General features: G+C 36.0%; 1 protein-coding gene across 1 annotated transcript; it reads right to left on the reverse strand.

Moving 5' to 3' along the window:
- Positions 1-273: 273 nt before the first annotated feature.
- On the reverse strand, positions 274-25218 carry abcb11b (ATP-binding cassette, sub-family B (MDR/TAP), member 11b). Its single transcript, XM_051122291.1, has 29 exons — positions 25019-25218; positions 24830-24923; positions 24719-24737; positions 24608-24634; positions 24467-24521; positions 19748-19992; positions 16967-17054; positions 16692-16825; positions 16434-16605; positions 16219-16343; positions 15938-16112; positions 15756-15869; positions 13844-13954; positions 13617-13742; positions 13319-13522; positions 11108-11278; positions 10813-11014; positions 8076-8157; positions 7643-7763; positions 7389-7556; positions 7203-7307; positions 6887-7048; positions 6588-6791; positions 4696-4937; positions 4441-4597; positions 2060-2257; positions 1758-1964; positions 994-1140; positions 274-910 (listed from the first exon to the last, which is right to left on the reverse strand). The coding sequence occupies exons 2-29, from the start codon at positions 24903-24905 to the stop codon at positions 710-712; spliced, it is 4038 nt and encodes a 1345-aa protein (XP_050978248.1). The 5' UTR covers positions 24906-24923; positions 25019-25218; the 3' UTR covers positions 274-709.
- Between the last annotated feature and the right edge of the window lie 562 nt (positions 25219-25780).

The following is a 25780-nucleotide window of genomic DNA, read 5'->3' on the forward strand; positions in this document are numbered from 1 at the left end:
TTGATTACGTATGTGCATTTTAGAGCTAGTGCAAGATGAGCATTTGTGGAAAAAAAGTCTATAAATTTGACTTATCGTTTCGCTAGAAAAGACCCTTACTCCTCGGCTGGAATTGCGTAGAGCCCTTTGAAGCTGCACTGAAACTGCAATTTGGACCTTGATCCCCATTAAAGTCCACTGTATGGAGAAAAATCCTGGAATGTTTTCCTCAAAAACCTCCATTTCTTTTCAGCTGAAGAAAGACAGACATGAACATCTTGGATGACATGGAGGTGAGTAAACTATCTGGAAATTTTTATTCTGGAAGTGAACTAATCCTTCAAAGCTTTTACTTAGGTCATGTCGCTCAGTCTCTGCTTTTTTGTTTAATCAATAAATTTTTTATTTGATAGTACATAAATACATTCATTTCGCAAGGAATACAACAACAAACATGGAAGTTTTTGTTTTCAGCATTCAGTTATTAGATTAGAAGTATCAGAAGTAATGTTATTTTGAAATGTGTTTTGATATAGACTAATTCAATTATAGAAATTGAAATGTACACTGTATACTGTGAAATACATTTTCTTGCACACAGTATTTACTCGAAATTCAGTAAAAATATTTCCGTTAAGAAGGCATGGTAATCAGCCAAATATCAGCTGATTTATCATTATATCTGAATGCAGGAAATCCTGTCTAGTTCTCCTAAGTGCTGAGTGTGAGATTAGCTGATGGGCGCTCCGGTCGTGACGAGTTTGTAATATGCGCCCTTCAGGCCCATGAGATAGTCATGCGTGCCCTTCTCGATGACGTAACCCCGTGACATCACAGCTATGATGTCAGAGTTCTGGATAGTAGAGAGACGGTGAGCGATGACGATGCATGTTCTGCCTTCTCTGGCTTTATCCAGTGCATCCTGTACAGTCTGACACACACACACACAAAAACATATGAGTTCTCAACAACAGGAAGATCTTCTCAAACTCTTGTTCTGGATTTCCTGCTTACCTTCTCACTCTCTGTGTCCAGTGCTGAGGTGGCCTCATCAAGGAGCAGTATTTTGGGGTCTCGTATGATCGCTCTGGCTATGGCGATACGCTGCTTTTGGCCACGGGAAAGCTGGGAACCTTGAGAACCAACATTAGTGTCGTATTTCTGCATCATGGGACACATAAAAAAGATAAACATATATATTTCACACAAATCAATTACATTGGTCAGAGTCACTGAATTAGCTGTCATTTCAGAATTAAAGGAGAAGTCCACTTGCAGAACAACAATTTACAGATAATGTACTCACCCCCTTGTCATCCAAGATGTTCAAGTCTTTCTTACTTCTTACTTTCTTACTTCTTACTTTAATTAAACATTTCAGGATTTTTCTCCATATAGTGGACTTCTCCATATAGTGGTGCCCCGAGTTTGAACTTCCAAAATGCAGTTTAAATGCGGCTTCAAACGATCCCAAATGCGGTTGTAAACAATCCCAGTCGAGGAAGAAAGGTCTTATCTAGCAAAAAAATTGGTTATTTTCATTGAAAGTTCAAACTCGGAGCACCATATCAGTCCATTATATGGAGAAAAATCCTGAAATGTTTTCCTCAGAAAAAACAATTTCTTTACGTCTAAGGAAAGATAGACATGAACATCTTGGATGACAAGGGGGTGAGTACATTATCTCTAAATTGTGTTCTGGAAGTGGACTTCTCCTTTAAAGTAGAGCTCCCCACAACTCTAAATTCTAAAATCTCATAATATGGCCCACTGAACACCTCAGGAAGTGACATGACAAAGTCATGCAGCTGGGCCTTCTTGGCTGCGGCAATGACTTCGTCCATGCTGAGCTTGCGCTGATTGTCTCCGTAGCGGATGTTCTCGGCTATACTGCAGTCGAACAGAATTGGCTCCTGAGAGACAATCCCAATCTTAGAGCGCAGGAAAGCAGCGTTGACCCGAGAAGTTTCACGGCCATCAATGAGCTAATCGATAAAGAACAATGATTAGGTTATAAAACACACTGATGCAAAAACCCAATTCAAAATATTTGTGAAACGTCCCAACAGCATGTTCTTACCACACGTCCACTGCTAGGATCGTAGAATCGCTCCAGTAGTTGAACGCTGGTGCTCTTGCCACAGCCGCTGCTGCCCACAAAGGCCAAAGTCTGACCCGGCCTAACGCTCACACTCAGACCATTCAGAACCTGAATGTCTGGGCGGGACGGGTATGTGAACTTGCAGTCTATGAACTCAATGTCCCCTTTAAAATTGTCCTAAAAGAAAGGGAAAGAGACAGTTTACTGTCAGATGGTCAGACTGTCTTCCTGCCTATGCAGAACATATTGCTGCACAAAGAAACAACGCAGTGCTAAAATACAATGTATAAAATATTTTGTCAGTATATCTTCTACATTTGTATATAAGAGCCTATACTCTAAATATGACAAATTATGTTCAGTCTTGTAACAGATAAGATGATTCTAAAATGTACACTACCTTTCAATAGTTTGGAATAATTAGGATTTTTTAAATGTTTTTGAAAGAAATCTCTTATGCTCACCAAGGTCACATTTATTTGATGAAAATAAAGTATAAAACGAACTAAATTTAAAATGTTAACATTATTCCCTGTTGAAAACACAGCATATGCTGGTTAGGTTTTGATGCTGGTTTATGCTGGTCATGTTGCTGGTCAAGGACCAGCTTAAACCAGCACCAAAACATACCTAACCAGCATATGCTGTTTTTTTTTCACCAGGGTTAACATGTTGTTAATATGATTAGTGTGTTTAGCATAGTGCTAGCATGTTTTAGCAATTAGCATGTTGCTAGCATATTTCTAGCATGATTAACATGTTGTTAACACACTGCGAGCATGTTTCCAGCATTATTGATATGTTGTTAACATGTTTTTAATGTGATTAAAATATTGCTAGCATGTTGTTAACATTAGTATGTTGCTAACATATTTTAACATGTTGATAGCATGTTGTTAATATAATTAGCATGTTTGTCATGTTGCTAGCATGTTTTAGCATGATTAGCATGTTGCTATCATATTTCTAGCATGATTAACATGTTGGCATGTTGTTAGCATGTTTCTAACATGATTCACATGCTGCTAGCATGTTTTAACATGATCAGTATGTTATTAGCATGTTGCTAACATGTTTCTAACATGATTTACATGTTGCATGTTTTAGCATGATTAGCATGCTGGTAGCATGTTCTTACCATAATCAGTATATTGATACCACATGTCTACCATGATTACTGTTGTTAGCATGATTAGCATTAACATTTTGAAAGCATGTTTGTACCATGATTAGCATGTGGCTAGCATGTTGCGAACTTGTTTTTAACATGATTAACATGTTAGGTTGTTAACATATTGGAAGCATGATTAACATGTTGCTAGCATTTTGCTAACATGTTTTTAACATGATTAGCATGTTGTTAACATACTGCAAGCATTATTGTCATCTAGTTAGCATGTTTTTAACGTGATTAGCATGTTGATAGCATGTTGTTAACATGACTAGCATGTTGCTAGCATGTTTTAGCACGATTAACATGTTGCTAACATGTTTCTAGTATGATTAGAATGTTAACATTGCAAGCATGTTTCTAGCATATGTTGCTAGCATGTTTTAATGTGATTAACATGTTGATAGCATGTTGTTAACATTAGTATGTTGTAAACATGTTTTAGCATGTTGCTAACATATGCTTAATGTGATCAACATGTTGATAAAATGATTAGCCTGTTGTTAATATGGTTAGCATTTTTAGCATATTGGTAGCACGTTTTAGCACGATTAGCATGTTGCTAACATGTTTCTAGCATGATTAGCATGTTAACATATTGCAAACATTTTTCTAGCTTGAATATGTTGCTACCATGTTTTTAATGTGATTAACATGTTACCATGTTGATATCATGTTATTAACATGATTAGCATGTTGTTAGCTTAATGCAAACATGTTTCTAGCATAATTAGCATGTTTTTAACGTGATTAACATGTTAGCCTGTTGATTTTCAATGGTTTGATAGTCTAGTTTTTGAAAAACCATAAGCTGGATCAATTCGCTTAAACAGTCAACTTAATTACCATTTTTATTTTAATACATTTTAAAAAAAAATTTCTTTCTGTAAAGCAAAGCTGAATTTTCAGCATCATAACTCCAGTCTTTAGTGTTGCATGATCGTTGTTTTTTTGATTTGTTAAATGTGAAGGATTTTTGTCTACTGAGGGGAAACAAAAATAAATGTTTGTAGTGATTAAAACATTTGTAAACATTTCATTTTTCTTTACATTATTTCTGAATGTAATTATTTAAATGTCCCTTATATGTGTTTTCTTTCTGTCAACAATGCAGTTTTGACCCGCTGTGACTTAATGACTTTTCTGGGAAAAATGGGACAAAAACAACTGGTATTGATAAATGAATTACCCATTTGTCTCCTGCATTACTGTAGACACTAATTTTGGGAACGCGGTCGAGTAGCTGGAAGAATCGCGCAGCAGAGATCTTGGCTTTGGCGTAGTCTGGTGTGTATGATGACGCTCGGCCGAGAGCTGTGCCGCTGGTTACAATCGCTGAAATCACCCTGTAGTGACAGAACCTCACCTTATTATGACCGCCATTTACTTACAACTACACGGTGGACACCAACAAAACACTTTTCACTGTTCACTGTTATTTCACCTGAAAACATAACTGAAGTGTAGCCCCTCTTGCTGGACCAGGTATCCACCAAATCGATAGGAGGCAGAGTTTGCCATGAAGACCACGCATTGGGAAAACCCATAACAGGCACCGTAAACATTAGCCTTCTTTAGCGCGGCCTTGTATGGAGCCTCCAAATGTGCTTCGAACATTTCCACAAAATGACGCTCTTTTCCCAGGCCGGCAATGGTTCGGATGTTACTCAGAGCTTCCCCGGATATCTAAACTCAGAAACAAAGAGACATTCAAAATGCCAGATACAGAAGCTAATAGGTGGGTGATTTCACTTGATATGTACTGATGCATCAGTCAATTATATCATGTCAATCAAAAGGGGGTGGAAAAATGTGTCAGACTACAGCTTGTGTCTGAAGAAAATATCTTTTGTGTAGAATTCAGGGCTGTTAAAGTTAATGCAATAGTAACACATTAACGCAGTCTTACTTAAAATATCGTTCAGACCGGGGTTGCCAGGTCCTCTGCTTTTCTTCACTGCAGCTTGCCTCCTACTCAGTAATCGCAAAGTGCTTTGTGTTTTGTTACTTTGAATAAAAAACAAAGTCTCAGCTCTGAGTTTCTGTTATTTTATCACAAAATTCATACAATAAATGCCGTTTTGTTGCTTTTAAATGTGACGCAACATATTGCTGTCAGTGTTGAAAAGTCTGTGGTTTTCCCACAGAATTGGGCTACTTTTATATGGTTGCTGCAGCCTGTTTTTTTAGTTTGTGGGTTGAACCGTAATTAATTACGACCATGGTGGGACCCCCTGGAATGCAATTTTGGAGCAATTTGAGTCTTACTTAAAATATAGCGCAGTTAATGCAGTTTCTATTTGGTCCTGTGAATCACCTGTAGTTCAGACCAGGGTTGCCAGGTCCTCTGTTTTCCTTCACTGCAGCTTGCCTCCCACCCAATATTCGCAAAGTGCTTTGTGTTTTGTTACTTTGAATAAAAAACAAAGTCTCAGCTGTCAGTTTCTGTTATTTTATCACAAAATGCAAACAATAAATGCCGTTTTGTTGCTTTTAAATGTGATGCAACATACTGTTGTCAGTGTTGCCAAGTCTGTGGTTTTCCCACCAAATTGGGCTACATTTATACTGCTGCTGCAGCCTGTTTTTTTTAGTTCACGAGTTGAACCGTAATTAATTTCTACCATGGTGGGACCCTCTGGAATGCAATTTTGGAGCAATTTGAGCCATTGGGTTAGTTTTGAGTACCAGTTGGGCTGGTTTTGTAACATGGCAACCATGATCCCTGTAGCCACCCCAGGACCGTGAGTCTCTTCCGCTTTAATTGAGCAGTGCTGTAACCAAAACTTGGTTCTCACGGGACTAGCACATTCTCATCGGAGCTTACGCTATGCCTACGTCCTACGTCATCCGCTAGAACAGGGGTGGCGAACGTTGGTCCTGGAGAGCCGCAGATCTGCATAGTTTTGCTTCAACCCTAATCAAACACACCTGAACAAGCTAATTAAGGTCTGAAGGGTTACTAGAAAGCAACAGGCAGGTGAGTTTTAATTGGGGTTGGAGCTGAACTCTGCAGGGCTGCGGCTCTCCAGGACCGGAGTTCGCCACCCCTGTGCTAGAACGTCACTTTCTTGTGAGCGCACGTAAGAGAGTTAGTGGAAGCTAGAGATTTTTAAATATGGATATTTTTCTTACACAAACAGATTGATTCACTTCAGAAGGCCTTTATTAACCCCCCCAGAGCCATGTGAAACACTTTTTTTTATGATGGATGGATGCACTCTATTGCCCTTTATTGCACATTTACTGCAATTATGAAGCTTGGAAGAGCCAGGAGAAATTTAGCATTGGTGCATCCCCAGATTTTACCCATACTCTAGTCTAGCCTGAGCTCACCTGTCCAGCTGCCTCCATGGCCTCTTTGTCCTGCTTGGCGAATCCAGTTAACATCTTAGCCTGAAACCCTCCAGAAAGAGCCAGGAAGGGCAGGAATCCCAGGATGACCAGAGTGAGCTTCCAGCTGAAGTAGAAAGCGATGATAATGGCCACACCGATGTTGGTCAGAGAATTGACGATCATGCCAATCTGAGAACCTGTGGCCTGGGGTGTTATTTAAGCATAATTAAGCTTCGTTTTTATAGAAAAGTGCCATCTAGATGGTAGAAAAAAAAGTATCTGCTAAATGTTTTTCTTACTCCCTGGACTTGTGAGGCATCAGTGGCCAGTCTTGTGGTCAAAGCACCTGGGCTGTTTCTGTGATCATCAAACCAGCCGATCTCCTGTCCCAACATCGCCTGAAAACCTAGGCGCCTCAGTCTACGAGTCAGCAACTCCCCAGATTTAGAGAATGCATAGCCCTGAAAGGAAAAATGAAAGAACTAGCTGTAATAAATACTGTCTAGATAGTATTTTACTAGGTAAAGTAAGATAGTAAAACCATCAATGCCCAAAAAGAGTATGTATGTAATAATTGACAGAAATCTAATGAAAAGGCTTAATATGAAGACAAACCTGCAAAGTCTGAGTGCAAAATGAAACCAAACCAACAACAGCAAAAAACATACAGATTCCATTAATTTCCTTCCGTTGTTCAACTGGGTCGGTCATTGAGAAGGTCTGCAGGTAAAGAGAGCGATTTGAGAAGTCACGCCTACTGAAATACATGTACTACAGGAGAATAGCAGGCTGAAACCTCACCGCTAGGATTTGGCTGAAGAGAAGAGCGTAGACGGGGTTCACCCCCCCATTCACAGCTGCTCCAAAGCTTCCAAAGAGCATATAAGGCCATTCAGGAGCGTTATATTTCAGAATACGAGCCACTGGAGCTGGTTCCACCTCTTCTGAATCGTCATCAAGAAGGCCGCTCTACAGTAGGCACAGTACGCACACACATAAGTGTTTGCAAAATACTCAACATCAGGCCCATGGTGTTGAAGAGCTCTAACCTTTACCTTCTCCTGTGAAACGCGGGTTTCAGAATAGAAGCGAGGGGCCAGCTCTCCAGCAATGGCCACAGAGGATTCAGGTACAACATTTGACAGCTGCGATCGAGATCTTTGGTGAACAGATGCCCTGATACAATGAAAGAGAGTGAGATGGAAGAGTGAAAGACTATTATACTGTGACGTTTACACACTTCTAGGCACTTACCACTGCATTACAAATAGAGCTGACTTTATATGCAGTGTTTTAGGCACTAAAAAAACTACTAATGCTAACACTCCTAATTCCAAACTAAACTAAATTGTTACGTTTTCAGAAGGAAATATAGAGTGCAACAGTTGGGTTCCGAAAGTAAAAGCTCCATAGGGAATTACATTTTTAACATTGATGTTTTTGGGATTATTTAAATAGGTTCGCAACATGCTACTTCACAATTTGTACCTTAAACTAGCGCGATAGCTTCCTGCCCTGCTGAGACTCCTTCTCTCTGCATCACCGTGATGCCTTTCAGCTGCCTCCATCTCTGAGAAGAGTGAGAGACAGAAAGATTAGAATTACAGCAATTTATTCGCTTACTATAGTACTTCATGCTTAAAGATATGCGATCAAAACTACGTCATAAAACGTAAATGATATCTCGTTTTTTAAAAAATCCACATCGTTTTATACATATTTTGGACTAAGGGAGGTGCCATTATTCAATGACATGAAGTGGTTGTACTCGGTGAGCTACTGGCACTGCCTGTTACTATTTTTACCACAACAATTCAGAAAAATACTAATCCAATGACCACAGCTACTGACAGAACTTACAGGTGGTGATGGATATAAGTGTAGGCTTAAACCAGATGCAAGTACCATTGATTTTGCCCCACAAGAAGTCTAAACGCCCCTGGATATAGAGTGAAATCCATGCTGAGAAACTCCTTCAGTGGCACCTTCATCCTGCCAGGATAGCATCTAGCATTTCTTGTCTCTGCTGTTTTAAGCTCTTTCAGTAGCTGTGGTCTACTAAAGGCCTCAAAGGCAACAGAGCTGAAGTTGAGAGAACAAAGACGCGGGTCTTTAGGAATTTTTTTTTATTTGTCCACTGGCATCTTCCCATTCTTTTCTCCTCTTTCCTCTTGCTAGGAAAGCAGTGAAGACTTATGACACTTCACTTGTTGTCCTTCGACTGAAAATTACAATCAAATGCCGCACAATATGGCATTCTATCAGTATTTTATTTTCTGAGTTGTGCAACAGGTAGCTCCAGTAGCTCACCGAATGCAATGATTTCACATCATCAAAATAATAGCGCCCCCCATAGTCCAAAATATGTATAAAATGATACGGTTTTTTAAAATAAGGCAAGTCTTTCATGGTTTTTCTACTACATATTTCAGTAAGAGACAACATTTGTGGTATATTAAGCTATAAAAGTCTTAATACCTTCGATTACCTTTAAAGCAACGATCAGTGCAAACGCCATGAGGGTAAATTTGCAATATAATGTAAATCAGTGTTGTTATTGTTACCTAAAAATATTACTTTTTTAATTGAAATCGATCCGAAATAAAGTAAAATAAAAATGTAAATAAGTTTACATATGGTCCACAAGAGCAAAAATAGCTGAAATTATTAAAATAATCCCCTTCAAAATACTGTGTGTGTGGCTACCTGGATGATCTACAACTGTTTTTTTTTTGTTTGTTTGTTTGTTTGTTTGTTTTGCGACGGTGGTTCATTTTTTGCTCTGAACAGTTAAACTGAGCACCCTTCTTCAGAAAAATCCTCCAGCTCCAGCAGGTTCTTCAGTTTTTCATTTTTTGCATATTTGAACCCTTTCCAGCATTCACTGTATAATTTTAAGATACATCTTTTCACATTGACGACAATTAAGGGACTCAAACACAACTATTAAAAATCGTTCAAACATTCACTGATGCTCCAGAAGGAAACACGATAATTAAAAGCTGGGGGGGTGAAAACTTTCTTAATCTGAAGATCAAGGTAAATTGTACTTAATTTGTTTTCTGGGAAACATGCAAGTATCTTCTGTTGCTTCTGAAGGACAGTAAAAAATATTTCAACAAAAGAAGAAAAATGTTGACATCTTCATCTTGTTCAAAAGTTTTCACCCCCTGGCTCTTAATGCATTGTGTTTGCTTCTGGAGCATCAGTGAATGTTTGAACCTTTTTTAATAGTTCCTCAGTTGTCCTCGCTGTAAAAAAGATGGATCTCAAAACCATACAGTCAAATCTGGAAAGGGTTTAAATGCAAAAGATGCTGGAAAACTAAAGAATCTGCAGGACCCACAGGATTTTTCTGAAGAACAGTGCTCAATATAACTGTTCAAAATAAACAAGGGACAATGAACAACCATCACAAAACAAAACAAAACAACAGTCGTAGATCATCCAGGTAAACACAGTATTCATTTGAAAAGGGTTATTTTAATAATTTTTTAGTCTTGTGGGCTATATGTAAACATCTTTAATGTAAAATATCTTACTCAGAACAGTACTAAATAAAAAATTACATGCATTTTGTATGATCTCTCTTATTTTGTTAAATCTACTCACATTTTCATAGATTCTGCAAGGGGTTCCCAAACTTTTGCATAAAACTGTATATAAATATTATGAAAATACCACTGATACATAGGTTAATATATATTAATAATAAGCAATTGTGAGGTATTCAAGATCATTTTTATTTCATCTTAATTGCTTTTACTCAAAAAAGTTTGTGGGACAAAATTATAACAACACACTAACAACAAGAAGTGTCAAGTGGCTTTTTTTCAAAAGGTCAGTGGCAATGGGTTCAAAGATTTAATTATTTAAACTTTACCACGTCACAGTTCCGGGGGCTTTGCTCCACAGAGTTCATTGCACCGGAGAACATTGACACGCGTCACGTTAAAAGGACAGTTTGTCCAAAAATTTAAATTAAATATTTTAAGTATGTTGGTAACCAAACAGCTGACGGTACTCATAGTATTTTTCCATATGATGGAAGTCAATGGCTACCGTCAAGTGTTTGTCTACCAACATTCTTCAAAATATCTTCTTTTGTGTTCAACAGAAGAAAGGAACAACATGAGAGTAAATAATGACAGCATTTCCATATTTGGGTGAGCTACCCTTTTAACACAGAGTACTAGCATTAGGAAAGGAAGAGTGTGTTACTCACCCTGTTGGGCTTTTTGATTGAGGGCTTTGTCTCCCTGGCTCTGAAGAGTGACCAAGGTGAAGTAAACACCTTTTCTATCCAATAGCTCATCATGTTTTCCATGCTCCACGGCACGGCCATGCTCAAATCCCACAATCACATCGGCATTCTTTATTGTGGATAAACGGTGAGCGATAGAAATGGTTGTGCGACCCAGTCTGACCTGCAACAGGGGATTAATGGTTGTGTCTTCAGTGAGACTGATGTAATCGTCTACTACTTTGACATAGGCAGAGTATCTGTGTGTGTTGCTGACCTTGTCTAAAGCCTCCTGTACAACAGCTTCACTTTCATTGTCCAGAGCTGATGTAGCCATGTCCAGGAGGAGGATTCTGGGATTTCTCACCAGCGCCCGGGCTATTGCGATTCGCTGCTTCTGCCCGCCACTCATCTGGCCTCCACCCTCACCTACCAAAGTGTCAAATTTCTAAAACAAAAAGATTTTTTAAAAATTCAATGATTTTGAATGATTTTAAAAAAGAGACGTGTGTTATATACACACTACTATTTGGGGGCTGTAAGAAGTTTTTAATTGTTTTGAAAAACAATGAAAATCTTTCATGCTTACCAAACTGCATTTATGTAATCATAAATACAGTAAAAACAGTAATATTGTGAAATATTTCAAGAAACATTTCTTATTATTATCAATGTCAAAAACAGTTGTGCTGTTTAATATTTTTGTGGAACCCATGCTAGTGTTGTCAAAATTAGCGTGTTTTTCCAATTAACGCCATTTAAAATATTTAACGCAGGGACAGGGGGCTAGGGCCACATCAAACGGGAGACTTTTCAGACACGCACTCCAGCTTCATTTCAGTGCCAGGCACTAGTCAAACAAGCACAGGCAAGATGAAATGTTGTCAGGCCATATGTCAGTAAAAATGAATTGACCTGTCCTGTCAGCCGTTACACTGCTCGTAGCATGCACCCTTTTGCACACAAAAATGCAGTGGTACACGCTGTAGCCTGTATCATTTCACATTAAAGCACGAATGAAAGTACGAGCATGCACGTCAGATCCTCGCCATGTTCAGAAGCGTTAGCTCTTAAAGTTATAGCAGCTAAATAACCTAATAACCCAGTTGCTGTGATCTGTTAATTGAAGAACAAAATAAAAATTAGGAAATCAATAACTTTTGTCATTTTAAAGATTCTATCTATATTTAATTTAGTGTTTAGTGTTTAATAACTTTATTCAATTTCTGTGTATTCCCTACTTGCTGAAGGGCATAGGTAAATAATGGGTTTATGTAAAGATTTTTTTAACCCCCTAACTGTCACCGTTCTGTATTTGGGACGCCTACATTTACTTCAATAAATTACAAATAAATCCTAATTTATTCATGACAAACTATATATCGTTGGAAAGGTCTAAGACACCTAAATAGATATTTTACCACTGTTTTGTGTTACAAATTATGTAGGAAAAGTAATAGATTAATTTATGACAAGAGTGCATTGAGGAGATCGGACCTTTGTCACAAAAAGACTTTCTTATTAATATTAAATATTAAAAATATACAGTCTTTATGTTGTTTCTATATTAATTTGAAGATTGAAGGTAAAATTATTGCAATATTAAAGTAAATTTAAAAACTTTAATGTTAGGTGGGATTAATCGTGATTAATAGTGAAAAGTTTCAGAAAAAATGTGCAATTAATATTTTTTTTTTATCAATTAAAAGCACTAATTTTTTCCTGTTGTTTTTTGATGAATAGGAAGTTCAAAAGAACTGCATTTATTTGAAATTGTTCATGATATCAATAAATGTCTTTATTGTCTGTATAATTGGTTGATTTAATGCATCCATTCTGAGTTATGTATATAATTTAAACCTTTTGAGGAAACATTCAGGATTTTGAAATATTGGAAACAAAAGAATGCATGATTTTGTCATGAATTTATATATAATACAGAATTTTCATTTTTGAGTAAAATAACCCTTGAGGGATCATCTCGGTCTTCACATTTTGTAATTTTTAGAATGTTTTATATATATATATATATATATATATATATATATATAAAACAGAAAGGTAGTTAGAACATCATTAAAATAGTCCATGTGACATCAGAGGTTCAACCTTAATTTTATGACACTCTCATAACGACTGAAGAGAAGAAATTGTCAAATAAAGTCATTTGTTTCTTTGCGCACAAAAAATATTCTCGTAGCTTCATAAAATTACGCTTGAACCACTGATGTCACATGGACTATTTTAACGATGTCCTTACTACCTATCTGGGCCTTGAACGTGTCAGTTGCGTTGCTGTTTATGCAGGGTCAGAAAGCTCTCGGATTTCATCAAAAATATCTTAATTTGTGTTCTGAAGATGAACGAAGGTCTTACGGGTTTGGAACGACTTGAGGATGAGTAATTAATGACAGAATTTTCATTTTCACTTTCATTATGAGCTCTGTGTATGTTCTGGTATGTGAGTTTGTGTTAGGTGGTCTCCTGCCTGTGGTAGGTCCATGATGAAGTTGTAGGCATTGGCTTCTTTGGCAGCTGCGATGATGTCATCATTGGAGACTCCAGGCCGCCCGTATCGGATGTTCTCGGCAATGGTGGTCGCAAACAGAACAGGCTCCTGCTCCACGATTCCGATCAGACTACGCAACCACTGGATGTTCAGACCTCGGATGTCATGACCGTCCAGCGTAACCTGGAGTGAAAGAAAGTAACACAAGATTGCAAGATTCTGAACAATGTACTGTACACCAATAATACTGCAGCATGTAGAAGTGATGTTCCTTTACCATCCCTTCTTTGGGGTCGTAGAATCGTTGGATGAGCTGGATGGCTGTGCTCTTCCCAGCACCACTGGGACCCACAAATGCTGTCGTCTCTCCTGACTGTACCTGCAAATTTAGCTGATCGAGGATCTGTGAGGAGGAGGTGAGGAGAGTTTCTTTAAAGTAGGAACATAGCAGAGAGCCATCTGGACCAGATGGTGTGACTGTACTGGTGTAAATTTCAGCTTTACCTTTACTTCAGGTCGAGATGGGTAATGAAAAGTTACATTATGAAACTCCAGATCTCCTTTCACTTTGTCTAACTTATATCCAGCCTCAGAGAGACAATCAATCTGTGGTTCCTGAAAATAAGACAACATTCCCGTCAATCCATCACTCTAGAAAGTCCCGGACAGAGTCTGGTGTAAGATAGAAGTCAGACATGCAATAAAACAGCTGTTTCCTTTTGATTTGCTCCTGCGTTGTGCTTTCTGTGCATTTTTATTCTGTTCGCTTTTACTTACACTTACTAAAATCCAGCATAGGAGGACTTTAACACTCATTTCCCATCTGTGCAATGTTATTTTTCATTTTATTTTTAAATATATACCAAGTGGGGAAGATCAGACATACAACCATACACTTATTTCAATTACACTTCACAAAAAAACAGTTTTAAGAGTCTTAATTTTACATCACTATCCTAGAACAAGTTGATTATTTACAGGTTTGAATTAGATCTCATTGAAGATTTTCAAATGCAATTTTTTTAGTGTTTTAGATTTAATCAGTTTTAATTTAATATTATTTATATATGGCTATACTATTTGTTATTATTTATTAGCTTTTTTTTTTTAATTATTAAAAGATTTTAGATTGAGCAGTTTTATTTTAATATTATTTATATGACTACTATTTATTCTTTTTATTAACTTTTATTTTCTACTGTCAATATTTTCATTATTTTTGTTAAACAAATTTTAAAATAAAAAATACAAAAATGGATAAAAAATATATATAAAAAACATTAATGTGTTAATATTTGTCATTTTACATCACTAAAACAAGCTAAAATAAAAAAATTAATTATTTACAGGTTTAAATTAGATCTCATTAAAGCTTTTTTAGTGTGATTTTTATTTTAAAACAGATTTAGATTGAATCAATTTTATTTTAGTATTACGTGTATGAATATAGTATTTATTATTATTTTAAGTAAGCTTTTATTTCTCTACTTTTCATTCTATTTTTCTCATTAACTGATTTTAAAAATAAAAACTAAACAAATTAAATGAAAAATTAATGTTTAAAAAAGTGTTAATATTTCTTGTTAATTTTACATCACTATTTTAAAACAAGCTGATTATTTACTGGTTTAAATTACATTTCATTAAAGATTTTTAGTGTGATTTTTATTTTTAAAATCATTTTAGATCAATCAGTTTTATTCTAGTGTTATGTATGTATGTTTATAGTAATTATTATTTTATGTTTTTGTTATTTTTCATTATTACTTTTCTACTTTGTTTTATTTTTTATTTTCAATTTTTAGTTACAACCAAATGTTAAAAAAAAATATATATATATATATATATATATATATATATATATATATATATATATATATATAACAAAACCAATGAAAAATTAATTTTAAAAAATACAAGTGTTTATATTTCTTCCTAATTTTACAAAACTATCCTTAAACAAGCTGATTACTGTTTACGGATTTTCAGGATTTTTTAAAAAACATTTCACAATTAATTTTATTTTAGTATTACTGATTAGTATTTATTATTTTAAATTTGATTTTGTTTTTCTACTGTCAGTTTTCATTTTTTCATTAATTTGAATTCAAGTTTTAGTCATTTTGTTATGTGCTTTTGTCATTTTTTTTTTTTTTTTCTGTTTAGCTTTCATTTATGTTCATTTTACATTTTAGTTTTAATAATGTTAGTACCATGGCAACATTTCCCATTATCGTTTAAGTTTTTTATCTAATATTTATATTTTATTTTAGATTCATTTCAGTGAACAAAAACCTTATATATAGCTTTACCTTTCATTTTAGTGAACAATAACAACACAGATATTAGTCTTTTTTAGTGATGTGAATATTAGATGCTACTGATTTTTGTGATGTGGGCTGTTTGTGGTTCTTACCCGGTCTATGGTCTCAAAAATAATGGTGGCGGCTCCTCTTCCAGCAGCAAAAGCCTCCAGACAAGGAGCTGCCTGGCCCAGATTCATTGCAGCAATGAGCACTCCCAAAAATACCTGTCAACAAAAAACATGTGATATCCAAACAACAACTGACAAAAAAGTCCACCTTGATGTGTGTGTACCTGCAATAATGTTCCTGGACTGTACTCTTTTGTGTCCACTACTAGGCTGGATCCATACCAAAAGGCCAGTGCATAACACAAGAAGATGATAAACCACAAGTACCCAGTGAAAAACCCCATGATAAGACCTTTCCTGATGCCCCATCGCTGGGCAGAGACCAGATTACGGTCATACCTGCAGAAAACACACATTTAAAGAGTTCAAGGGTTAGAAAATAACACACAATCAGTAGCGATTACAGTGCAGTGTGGGAGTCATAATGCATGAAGATGATGGTTACCTATCCACCTCTTTTATCTCTCCGCCGAATGCTGCCACTGTGCGTACAGAGGATAAAACTTCATCCGCTACAGCACCTGCTTTAGCATATTCCTGTAGCTCCTTTCCCGTCAGCTTTGCAACAAACTAGACAAGCAAAAGCAAACAAAGTGACATCTCATTTGTCTAAAAATGTATGAATTTTGGATAAAAACTGGATTAATTTTCTTTTCTCACCAAAGCCATGAGACCCGTTGCTAAGCCAATGAGAGGAGACACTGAGATGATGACCAGCGTTAGCTTCCAGCCCTTCGCAAAACCCATGAGGAAACCGCACAGGAATGTAGTGAAGCGCTGGATGAAGACCCCCACTTGATCAGCAATGGCATCGTTTATCTTGTTGATATCACTAGGATTATATGGAGGCACACATGAGACGATACAATATCAGGTAACTTGTGTTTGTGCTCTGGAAAGTGTTTGAATGTGCCGTACTCGGACATGCGCGTGTTGAGCTCTCCCACAGAGGTGCAGTCAAACCAACCGATCTCCATCCTCATGACCTTCCTGAAATACATCTTCCTGATGACCTGAATCTGACGTGCGGCTGCAGTGACCCATAAAGAGATCTGAGGAAGAAAAAAACACATACAAACCCCTTTAGGTCTAACCTAAAATTAACTATAAGGTCAAAAATGATGCACGTTAGTAAGGTTTTTACAAAGTTCACATTTTACAAAAACAAGAGAGAAGCAGTTTAAAAGGCTCACTTGAAGGTATCCGAGAAGAAAGACCGCAACTCCAATGCCTACATAATAGTAGGCGAAATTGGTCATTTCATATTCAATGTCCAGTAGCCTGGAGCAGAAGGGCACACACATCATTACATTTTAAATACATTTTAAAAACGTATGAAATGCATTTTAACATTATAAAGTAAAATTTGATTTTCTGAGGTTTGCTGAAAAATAGAAATCTCTAATTTCTTCCAACTATATTTTGTTAATTAAAGAATAAAATATGTATAATCAAAAGCACTATAAAAGCATCAAAAGTATCAATATTCTGAATCGTTTAAGTAACTTTGTTACTTATATATATATAAGCAGTGTTGGGGGTAACGCATTACAAGTTAAGTAAAGCGTTATATAACGTAACATAACGTAAGTTACGTAATATTATTACTTTTTTCAAGTAACTAGTAAAGTAACGCCAGTTACTTCCCCCCCATTTATTGCCTAAAAGCTCTCCTGTCCCCATGTTGAGAGAAATCGGGAGTAAGATGTTAGTTCTAGAATAAACGTGAACATGCATTAATTCATCTCACTCACAAAAAACAGATTCAGTATTCTTCAAAATAAATAAAAACAGTGAAATTCAACTCAGAATATGAGGCAACCTGCAATAATTAAACGTTAAATAATACAAATATCCTTTATGCATTTAATCCCATTTTATTAACTGATGTCTTTGCTGCCGACCTTCAATGATCCAGTTCAACCATACTAATAAGCAAAAATTGCTAAAGATAATCTAACATTTGTTTTCCTTTTTTTTTATTGCTAAAGAGTTTATATTTTTTTTCTTTTGCATTCTACTGTACAGACATGAATTTACTTTTCTCAAAGCCTGAAGCTTTTGGTGTGAAAAGGCTTTTACATTTGCCAAAAATATAACTTTTTATATTAAAAACAAACAATCAAGCCCTGCCCAGATTTTAAAAGTAACGCAAAAGTAAAGTAACACATTGCTTTCCATAAAAAGTAACTAAGTAACGTAACTCAATAATGTAATGCATTACTTTTAAAAGTAACTTTCCCCAACACTGTATGTTAGGATATATATATATATATATATATATATATATATATATATATATATATATAGGGCTGGGTTTTGATACAAATTTCACAATTTGATTCTCATTCATAAACTTGCAATTCGATTATTTTGGATATCAGGTACAGTACTTGTAAAGCAAAGCAGCTTTAAAATTAAAACTTTCTACAGTATATATATATATATATATATATATATATATATATATATATATAGTAATGAATTATATGTTGCAATCAAACTTATAGCAAAATTAGGTAGTGCTGTAATAATATTGAAGGTAATACAAACGCTTAAATTACACACTCAACAACGTTTTTATAATAAAGTACATAATTATATTTTTTAAATATAAACATTTAAATAGTGGCTGTCATAAAAACTTTAAGGATTTATTAAAACATTATTTAAACACTGAATAACAGTAAAAAAAAAAATGTAATAATGAATATGTTATATGGTGCGTATAAAAAATGATCCACTCTACGATTCATTTTTCTAGCTGTCTAATAATTTTATGGTCACCGAATGTTTTTCTGAGGTAAATGCGAGGTTACATGACATGGCATGTTTACAAGGCGTACGCTGACATCTTTCCGCGACTGAAAAACCGAATACGTTCACACTTGGCGTCTTTTTTCAAACTGCCAGCGTCTGTTTTACATTATAATTCTATGGAGTAAACCGTCTTTTCAAAAAAGTCATGAGCGCTTTTTTTAAACGCCACCGCCGGCGTCTTTTTCTGCAGCTCAGAACGTCTTTTCAAGTTGAAAAAAGTTCAACTTTTCTGAAAAGAACGCCCTACTTCAAGCGCCTTTTTGACAGCTGACCAATGACAAGCGAGTAGCGAGACCTGTCGTTTCCATAACAACAAGAACAGCAAGAAAAATGGAGACGGTGCCGGTTGATAGACTTTTATTTCATTGTTGTTAACCGACATTCTTCTCCCCGTTAACTTTAAAAACCGACGCGCTGCCCACAAGGCTATCGGAGCCGCGCGTCGGTTTTTGTTAACATCAACGCCGCTGCGCTTCGGGCGTCCCGCAGACTCGCAGATCCTTCTCGATCCCGTCTAAATACTGCCCTATCAAGTAAAGGGCAAAAATGTTAAAAAAAATAAATAAATAAAAATAAAAAAAATATTAATAAAACACCAGCGCAAGAGCGAGCTTCCCCTTTTCTCGAGATTCATACGATTGCAGCTGTTGTTATAGCAACAAAAGACGCCCTCGGCTGCAACGCTGCCAGCTTCTTTTTTTACTAAAAAAGCGCCGTTGTCAACTTTTTCTTGTCAAAAAAGACGCCAAGTGTGAACATAGCCTAGCGATTAACGGTTACATGAGACAGAACACGGTTTCGGTAAGTTGTACTCTTTCTTTTAACATACCTCCAGTGTTTATTAATGTTTATATCCTTCACTGTTTATTTCGTTCACTGCTGCCTCTCTTGAACTGAGGCGCTACAGCGATCTGTAACTCCACATTAAACAGCGCCAACCGTATTTATTTTTTGAACATTGTAATAAAACGGATAGAATTCGAATTCTGAGACTTTTCTTTCATTTCAAAAGTAACAGTAAAAGTATTTGATGGTAGACGCACTACAACGTTCCGTTCATTAACTGAAAACAGGCAAGAGTAGACTAATCGATTATTGGGATGCAAGAATCGATACTGTTTCGTAAAAATGATAATGTGAAAACCTGCTCTCACCCGCACGGTTTGGTCATGTTCATTGCCAGGTTTTCTTCCTCCGTCAGGTTTCTATATTGTATAGTATTGTTCACACATACTTTCTCCGGGTCAGTAAGCTCGTTGAGCTCGATGTCGTACTCTATGAAGGCGTCCGTCAGCAACCCAAACACGAGCAGAATCAGCGGCTGCGCCGAGCCATGAGCGACTGCGCATATGCTCCCGAATATCATCATGCAGATCTCCCGACAGGTGGCGAAGCGAAACTTCGGGGGAAATCAACAATAAAACAACTAGCAGAGCTTTTATCGGCTGTGCATAATATTCAAATAGACCAAAAATTGGCCTGCTGCAATATCATAAACAGAATTTGATTCAGATGAACTCTTCAAACCACAAACCCTTGATTTTACACCACTGCTGGTCACATAATAAGGCAGTTACAGACAGTCATTAACCTGGGGTCAACGAAGTTCACTTCGAGAATGAAAATTTGGTGATATTTACTCACCCCCAAGTCATCCAAGACGTTCATTTCTTTCTTTCTTCAGTTGAAAAGAAATTGAGGTTTTTAAGTAACATATTCCAGCACTTTTCTCCATATAGTGGACTTCAGTGGGGATCAGGAAAATGCTAATTTACATACTTTTTAACCACAAATGCTCATCTTGCACTAGCTCGACTTCATGCATTACATAATCACGTTGGAAAGGTCACACGTAGGCGGAAGTACCAACCCAGTGTTTACAAAGCGAATGTGCAAAAAAAGTCAAATGCCCTTTGCAAAAAAGGTAAAACAACGATGTTGGACGATTTTGAAGATGAAGGGGAAAATAAGATGGAGTTTTTCGCCCTTCCCTACCTTTCTGAACCGAAGCAAAGAGTATAGAAGTACCAAGAGGCGAAACTCTGTACTGATATGGGCAACAGTCTATAGATGGCGCTGCGGAGGCGTTGCCGCCATTTTGGACTGACACCTGCAATAAGTGTGTAGAAGATGCGAGCGAGCGAGTGGCTGAAACGTAAGCAGTGAGCTGCAATAAATTGCAGCAATTATCAATCCACCAGGCATGATTTTGCGTTTAACCGGTTTCCAAGTGATCCACAAAGGTAATAATAATAACAAGGGGAAATATTTTAACTATGAATTGATTTTACAGTACATATTAAATTGTTAGCAGGACTGCTTGACATTAACATCCGCCAACTCGCCAAATGCAGGTTGATTTCAGCTGTAGCGGGTAACACAGTCACCCCCACTTACCACTTTGGCGGGCTGAATTTTATATACGGTTAATACAGTTTTTTACAGACGCTAGGACACATTTCTCAATACTTAGGTCACTTTTGCAAAACTCTTCACACAATTCTCCAAACCGACTTTTTTTTTTGCCGGTGGTGGTTTTGATCTCTGTTGCTTATTTGATTTTGATCTATTACTATTTTCAGTTCAGTGTTCACTTAATACATGACAAATTACAGAGACCTCACAATAGTTGGAGTCCTTGAGACAATGGTTGCTAGGTGTTCATATTTTGTGATAAATTTGAACAGTTTTTTATGAATGTGTACCATTTTTTTATAAATGTATTTTTTAATAAAAAAAATTACATTGTGAATAAATAAATTTGAGTGTGTCTGACTCTATCACTACCATCGAATCTGGTTATTTCACTACATTAAGTTTTTAACTTAACAAGGAAAAAATACAATAGAACATAGATATGGGTAAGTAAAGGGTTTGCAGTAATTGTATCGGTTTACTTGGTAAACAGTAAGCACAGGGCTCTTAAGTCTCACGCATTTACCGTGAAACACATTTCAACCAGCTCACACGCTCTAACGCCACACCTTGTATTTCTCACGCTGAGAAAGGGACAGCTTGTCCCATTCTATTTCTCCCACTCTGGTCTATGCATCCCTGCCTCTGCTGAATCTTTTTTATCCCCAGTGGTGATAAGAACATCCCGCGAACCCGCTCCTAAGTTCCGATCTAAATCAAATGATTCGTGACAGGCGCTCTGAAGTCCCGTTCTGAATCGAATGATTCGCGATCCGACTGGAGCGCTTTGAAATCATTTTGCGACGCAGTGGTTTACTGATTCGGAGTTTCAAAAAGCTTTGTTGATACTGTGTTCTTTGCTCCTTTCTCTATATAATTTATTCGTTGTTTGAAATGAAATCATTACAGTTAATAGGCCTAACTTACAATGTGTTTATTAAATTGTGATCACGTTAGACAGTTTTCGTCGTATTAAAACATTTCACGACATGGCACTCATTATCTGGTACTTGCCTAAAAAAAACGGTATATAATGTGCATTGTTAACAGATTACACTACCATTAGGTTACTTAGGCTATAGCTTTACTGGAGTTGGTTCAACCTCCACCTATGGAGAGAGAAAAAAGTATTCAAAAGCAATCCCACCTCTGCTTTTTTCACAAACTACACCCTGGGTAAATCTGATAAAAGACAGACAAATTTATAAAAATAAATTGTTTTATATATTTCAAAAATGCAAATGTACCAACACTGTTGGGAAGGTTATTTTGGAAATGTAATGGGTTACAAATAACAAGTTACCCTATTTAAAATGTAATAAGTAGCATAACTATTTTAAGTGCTTTAAAAGTAATGTAACTGATTACATTTGATTACTTTTCTAAAATTCAGTTATCAAATAAGCATGTGTCCTTTTCTGTGTCCTAAACTCCTGAAACATTGGTGTCTCATATTTTAAACCAGTCAACGCAATTTTGGAAATCAAATCTGTGTGTGTGGATCGTTAACATTTTCTTAAGCAACTGTAATCTAACTGTACATTGTTTCTCAGTAACTGTAACAGATTTTATTTTGTATTAAATTACATCATTCGACTACTAGTTAGTGTAGTTAAGTTTGAGCCCCTACCACTGTCATCAAGGCATCAAAATGTGCAAAAAACACTTGCAATACAAAATGCCATTCATAAGTAGAAATGTGTAGGCCTTTTCTCTCTCTCTCTCTCTCACACACACACACACACACACACAGCTTGAAATAGACTACATGTTCAGGGCAGGTTCTGCAATCCTACTGTATGTGTACAGTATGTACATTGAGCACTGCTGTTAATTTGGCTCGTTTGGGGCCAACTTTCTTTTTATTTTTGATACATTTATATTTTTTAAATATATAAAACATTTTTTTTAATTTTGTATGAATTTGACTTTTATCAGATTTACCAGTTGTGATAATTTCTATTTTGTGCTGGTCAATCTTGAACAATAGATAAAATTGAATTTCTATCAAAAACTTGAAAGAATTCCGTGGCGCAGAGGGGCCGATGCTGCAAATATTTGAGAGGTTCCTCCCCTAATAGTAATCTCACTCCAAACTTTTTCCAAAACTTGAGAGCCCTGTAAGCAGTATGAAACAGTTTAGTCAATTGGTGAAGGGGACCTGTCTATAATATTTAATTTAGATATAAATACATATATATACAAACTTTACATAAGTCATTGTAAGTTGGTCAAGCGCGACTGGCTCGTATTATTCTACGGCGTTTTGTGTAGGTGTCAGTCCAAAATGGCGGCAGCACAGTTATGTCATGGGCGGAACTGTTGCTATGGAGCGTTCTATTGAGTTTCGCCTCTTGGTACTTCTATACTCTTTGACCGAAGTAAACAGACGAAGGAAGAACTAACTGCGTGTGACTTTTCCAACGTGATTGCGTAATACATGAGGACATGCATCAGAGTAGTACAAGACAAGCATTTGTGGTTAAAAAGTATATATATATATTTTTTAAGAAATTAATACTTTTATTCACCAAGGATGTATTAAGTTAATAATTAAAAGTTTATTAAAAGTTAATAATAAATCATTTACATTGTTATAAAATATTTATATTTTGAATAAACACTGTACTTTTTAAACTTGTTATTCATGAAAGAATCCTGAAAAAAAAATCACAGGTTCCAAAAAATATTTGGCAGCACAACTGTTGATATTATCTAACACTGATCATTCTAATAATAAATCCGCATATTAGAATGATTTCTGAAGGATCACTTAAGACTGGAGTAACAGTTGATAAAAATTCAGCTTTTCATCACAGGAATAAATTCAAAGTATGTTAAAATAAAAAACATTATTTTATATTGTAAAAACATTTTGCAATGTTACTGTTTTTTTCTATATTTTTAATCAAATAAATGCAGCCTTGATGAGCATAAGAGACTTCTTTAAAGACCATTACAAGTCTTACTGACCCCAAACTTTTATAACAGTAGTGTTGTATATATATATATATATATATATATTTTGTTTTTGTTTTTTGTTTTTTGTTTTTTTCTAAGAACATGAAATTGTTTTGCTGGATAAGACCCTTATTCCTATGAAACTGCAATTTGGACCTTCAACCCATTGATCCCAAAGTCAATTCCTTTAATGTTTTTCTTAAAAAAAAAAAAGATTTCTTTTCAACTGAAGAAAGAAAGGCATGAACATCTTGGATGACATGGGGGTAAGTAAATTATCAGGAAATTTTCATTTTGGAAGTGAACTTATGACTTTAAAAATGACAAGTTCACTATCGTAGCCAACAGGTGTTCATCTAGTAAAATCCATGTAAAAATATATTTTTAACCTAAACAGGACAGTCACAAAACATAGTACCTCCTGAAAACAGAAGCTTATTTAAAAGGCATGATTTCATATTCCTATATTCCTTCTTGTTATAATATAAAGGTATTACCAGCTGAAAGAAGCTGACACGGATGGCTGGTTCTAATGTCTGGCCATTTTTGGACCTGTGAATGAAATAGTTTGTGGTGCTTAAAGTAACTGTAATAAAATAAGCATCCGTCATCAAGAAAAATGAGAAAAAGATACTTACTTTTTATCCTTTCCAGAAGCCATTGTCCTGTATTAATACAATTTCAGTGAAAGAAACTTTAAAAAGTAAGATTGCTTAATTGTGAAAAAACAAATGTACTTAAGAACTTACATGTAATCACCATTTGCCTCTGTAAGAGAGTCAGTACGTTCATTAACATCTGAATAAGGTGTGTTATAGATTTGAGAATAGTTTTAAAAGATTACTAACTAAACAGTTTACCTTCATCTGAAAATTCATAACCATTATTTTCCTGTCCAAGCCTCTTGACGCTGCGCAGCTTTACGCTTCCTGGCATCGTTCTGCCTGTTCTTGTCTTAATGGCATTTAGAAAACAGATGCTTCAGGATAATTGAATCACAGAAGAACTTAATGTATCATTTCAAATTTAACCCAACACTAAAAACGTACCTTGCTGATCCAAAGTGTTTTCTGTTATTTATTTGCTTTATATTGAATATTCTTCCCAGGATACTCCTAAAATCCAGTCATGTTCTTAGCAAAAGTCTGGGTGGATTCCTCTTCAGCTGTGTTGGAGTGAATCTCTCAGTTGTTGCAGACAGTTTGTGTATGTAGTTAAATGTCTTGGTCGGTTTGGCTCAGGTGAGGTAACTGTCCGGCAGGTTTGTTCTGTCAGGGAGGGTGAATGACCTCCGTATACAAACACTGACATGAGATAATTGCCCCAAAAAAATCAATACAGCTATTCAGCCACAAGTGCTCACAAGATATGATGATTATTATGATAGTATTTTGACATTTATGCTCAAAATCTCATTAAATTTGAGATCAAATAGATCAGAGAGCATCACCTGGATTTTTGAGGAGCATCCAATGGATGGTCATCTGTCTTGCAGTCATTTTATGCAAAATAAGTCATGGTTGAGTGACTGTATTTAGTATTTTGTATTTATGAGCATAAGATTTAGGTGATGCCTAAAGACACAGCTGCATTTCAGAGAACTGTTTCTCAGATTGACTAAATCAAGGTAAATGCTTGTGGGGTCATTCACCTCAGCATGTTTCCAGACAGGACACGGGTGACCCTTCATGCACTGCAGAATCAACGTGTTTGGATGCAACAAGAACTGAACCATCAAATATACCGTAAAAGTCTTTATAAAGCACTCTAATATACATAACCAATCCAAAATGATTTTTAAATAATAATGA

This window comes from Labeo rohita, chromosome 11, assembly GCF_022985175.1.
Source record: "Labeo rohita strain BAU-BD-2019 chromosome 11, IGBB_LRoh.1.0, whole genome shotgun sequence".
Lineage (NCBI taxonomy): Eukaryota > Metazoa > Chordata > Actinopteri > Cypriniformes > Cyprinidae > Labeo > Labeo rohita.

Bases quoted from the DNA above. Each gene is read 5' to 3' on its own strand.
- abcb11b (XM_051122291.1), bottom strand. From the start codon at position 24,905: ATGCCAGGAAGCGTAAAGCTGCGCAGCGTCAAGAGGCTTGGACAGGAA. The intron at 15,870-15,937 runs GTACACACACAT...TTTTGTTGACAG, and splicing joins GTCCAGGAACATTATTGCAG to GTATTTTTGGGAGTGCTCAT. The intron at 4,598-4,695 runs GTGAAATAACAG...CTGTCACTACAG, and splicing joins CACTTCAGTTATGTTTTCAG to GGTGATTTCAGCGATTGTAA.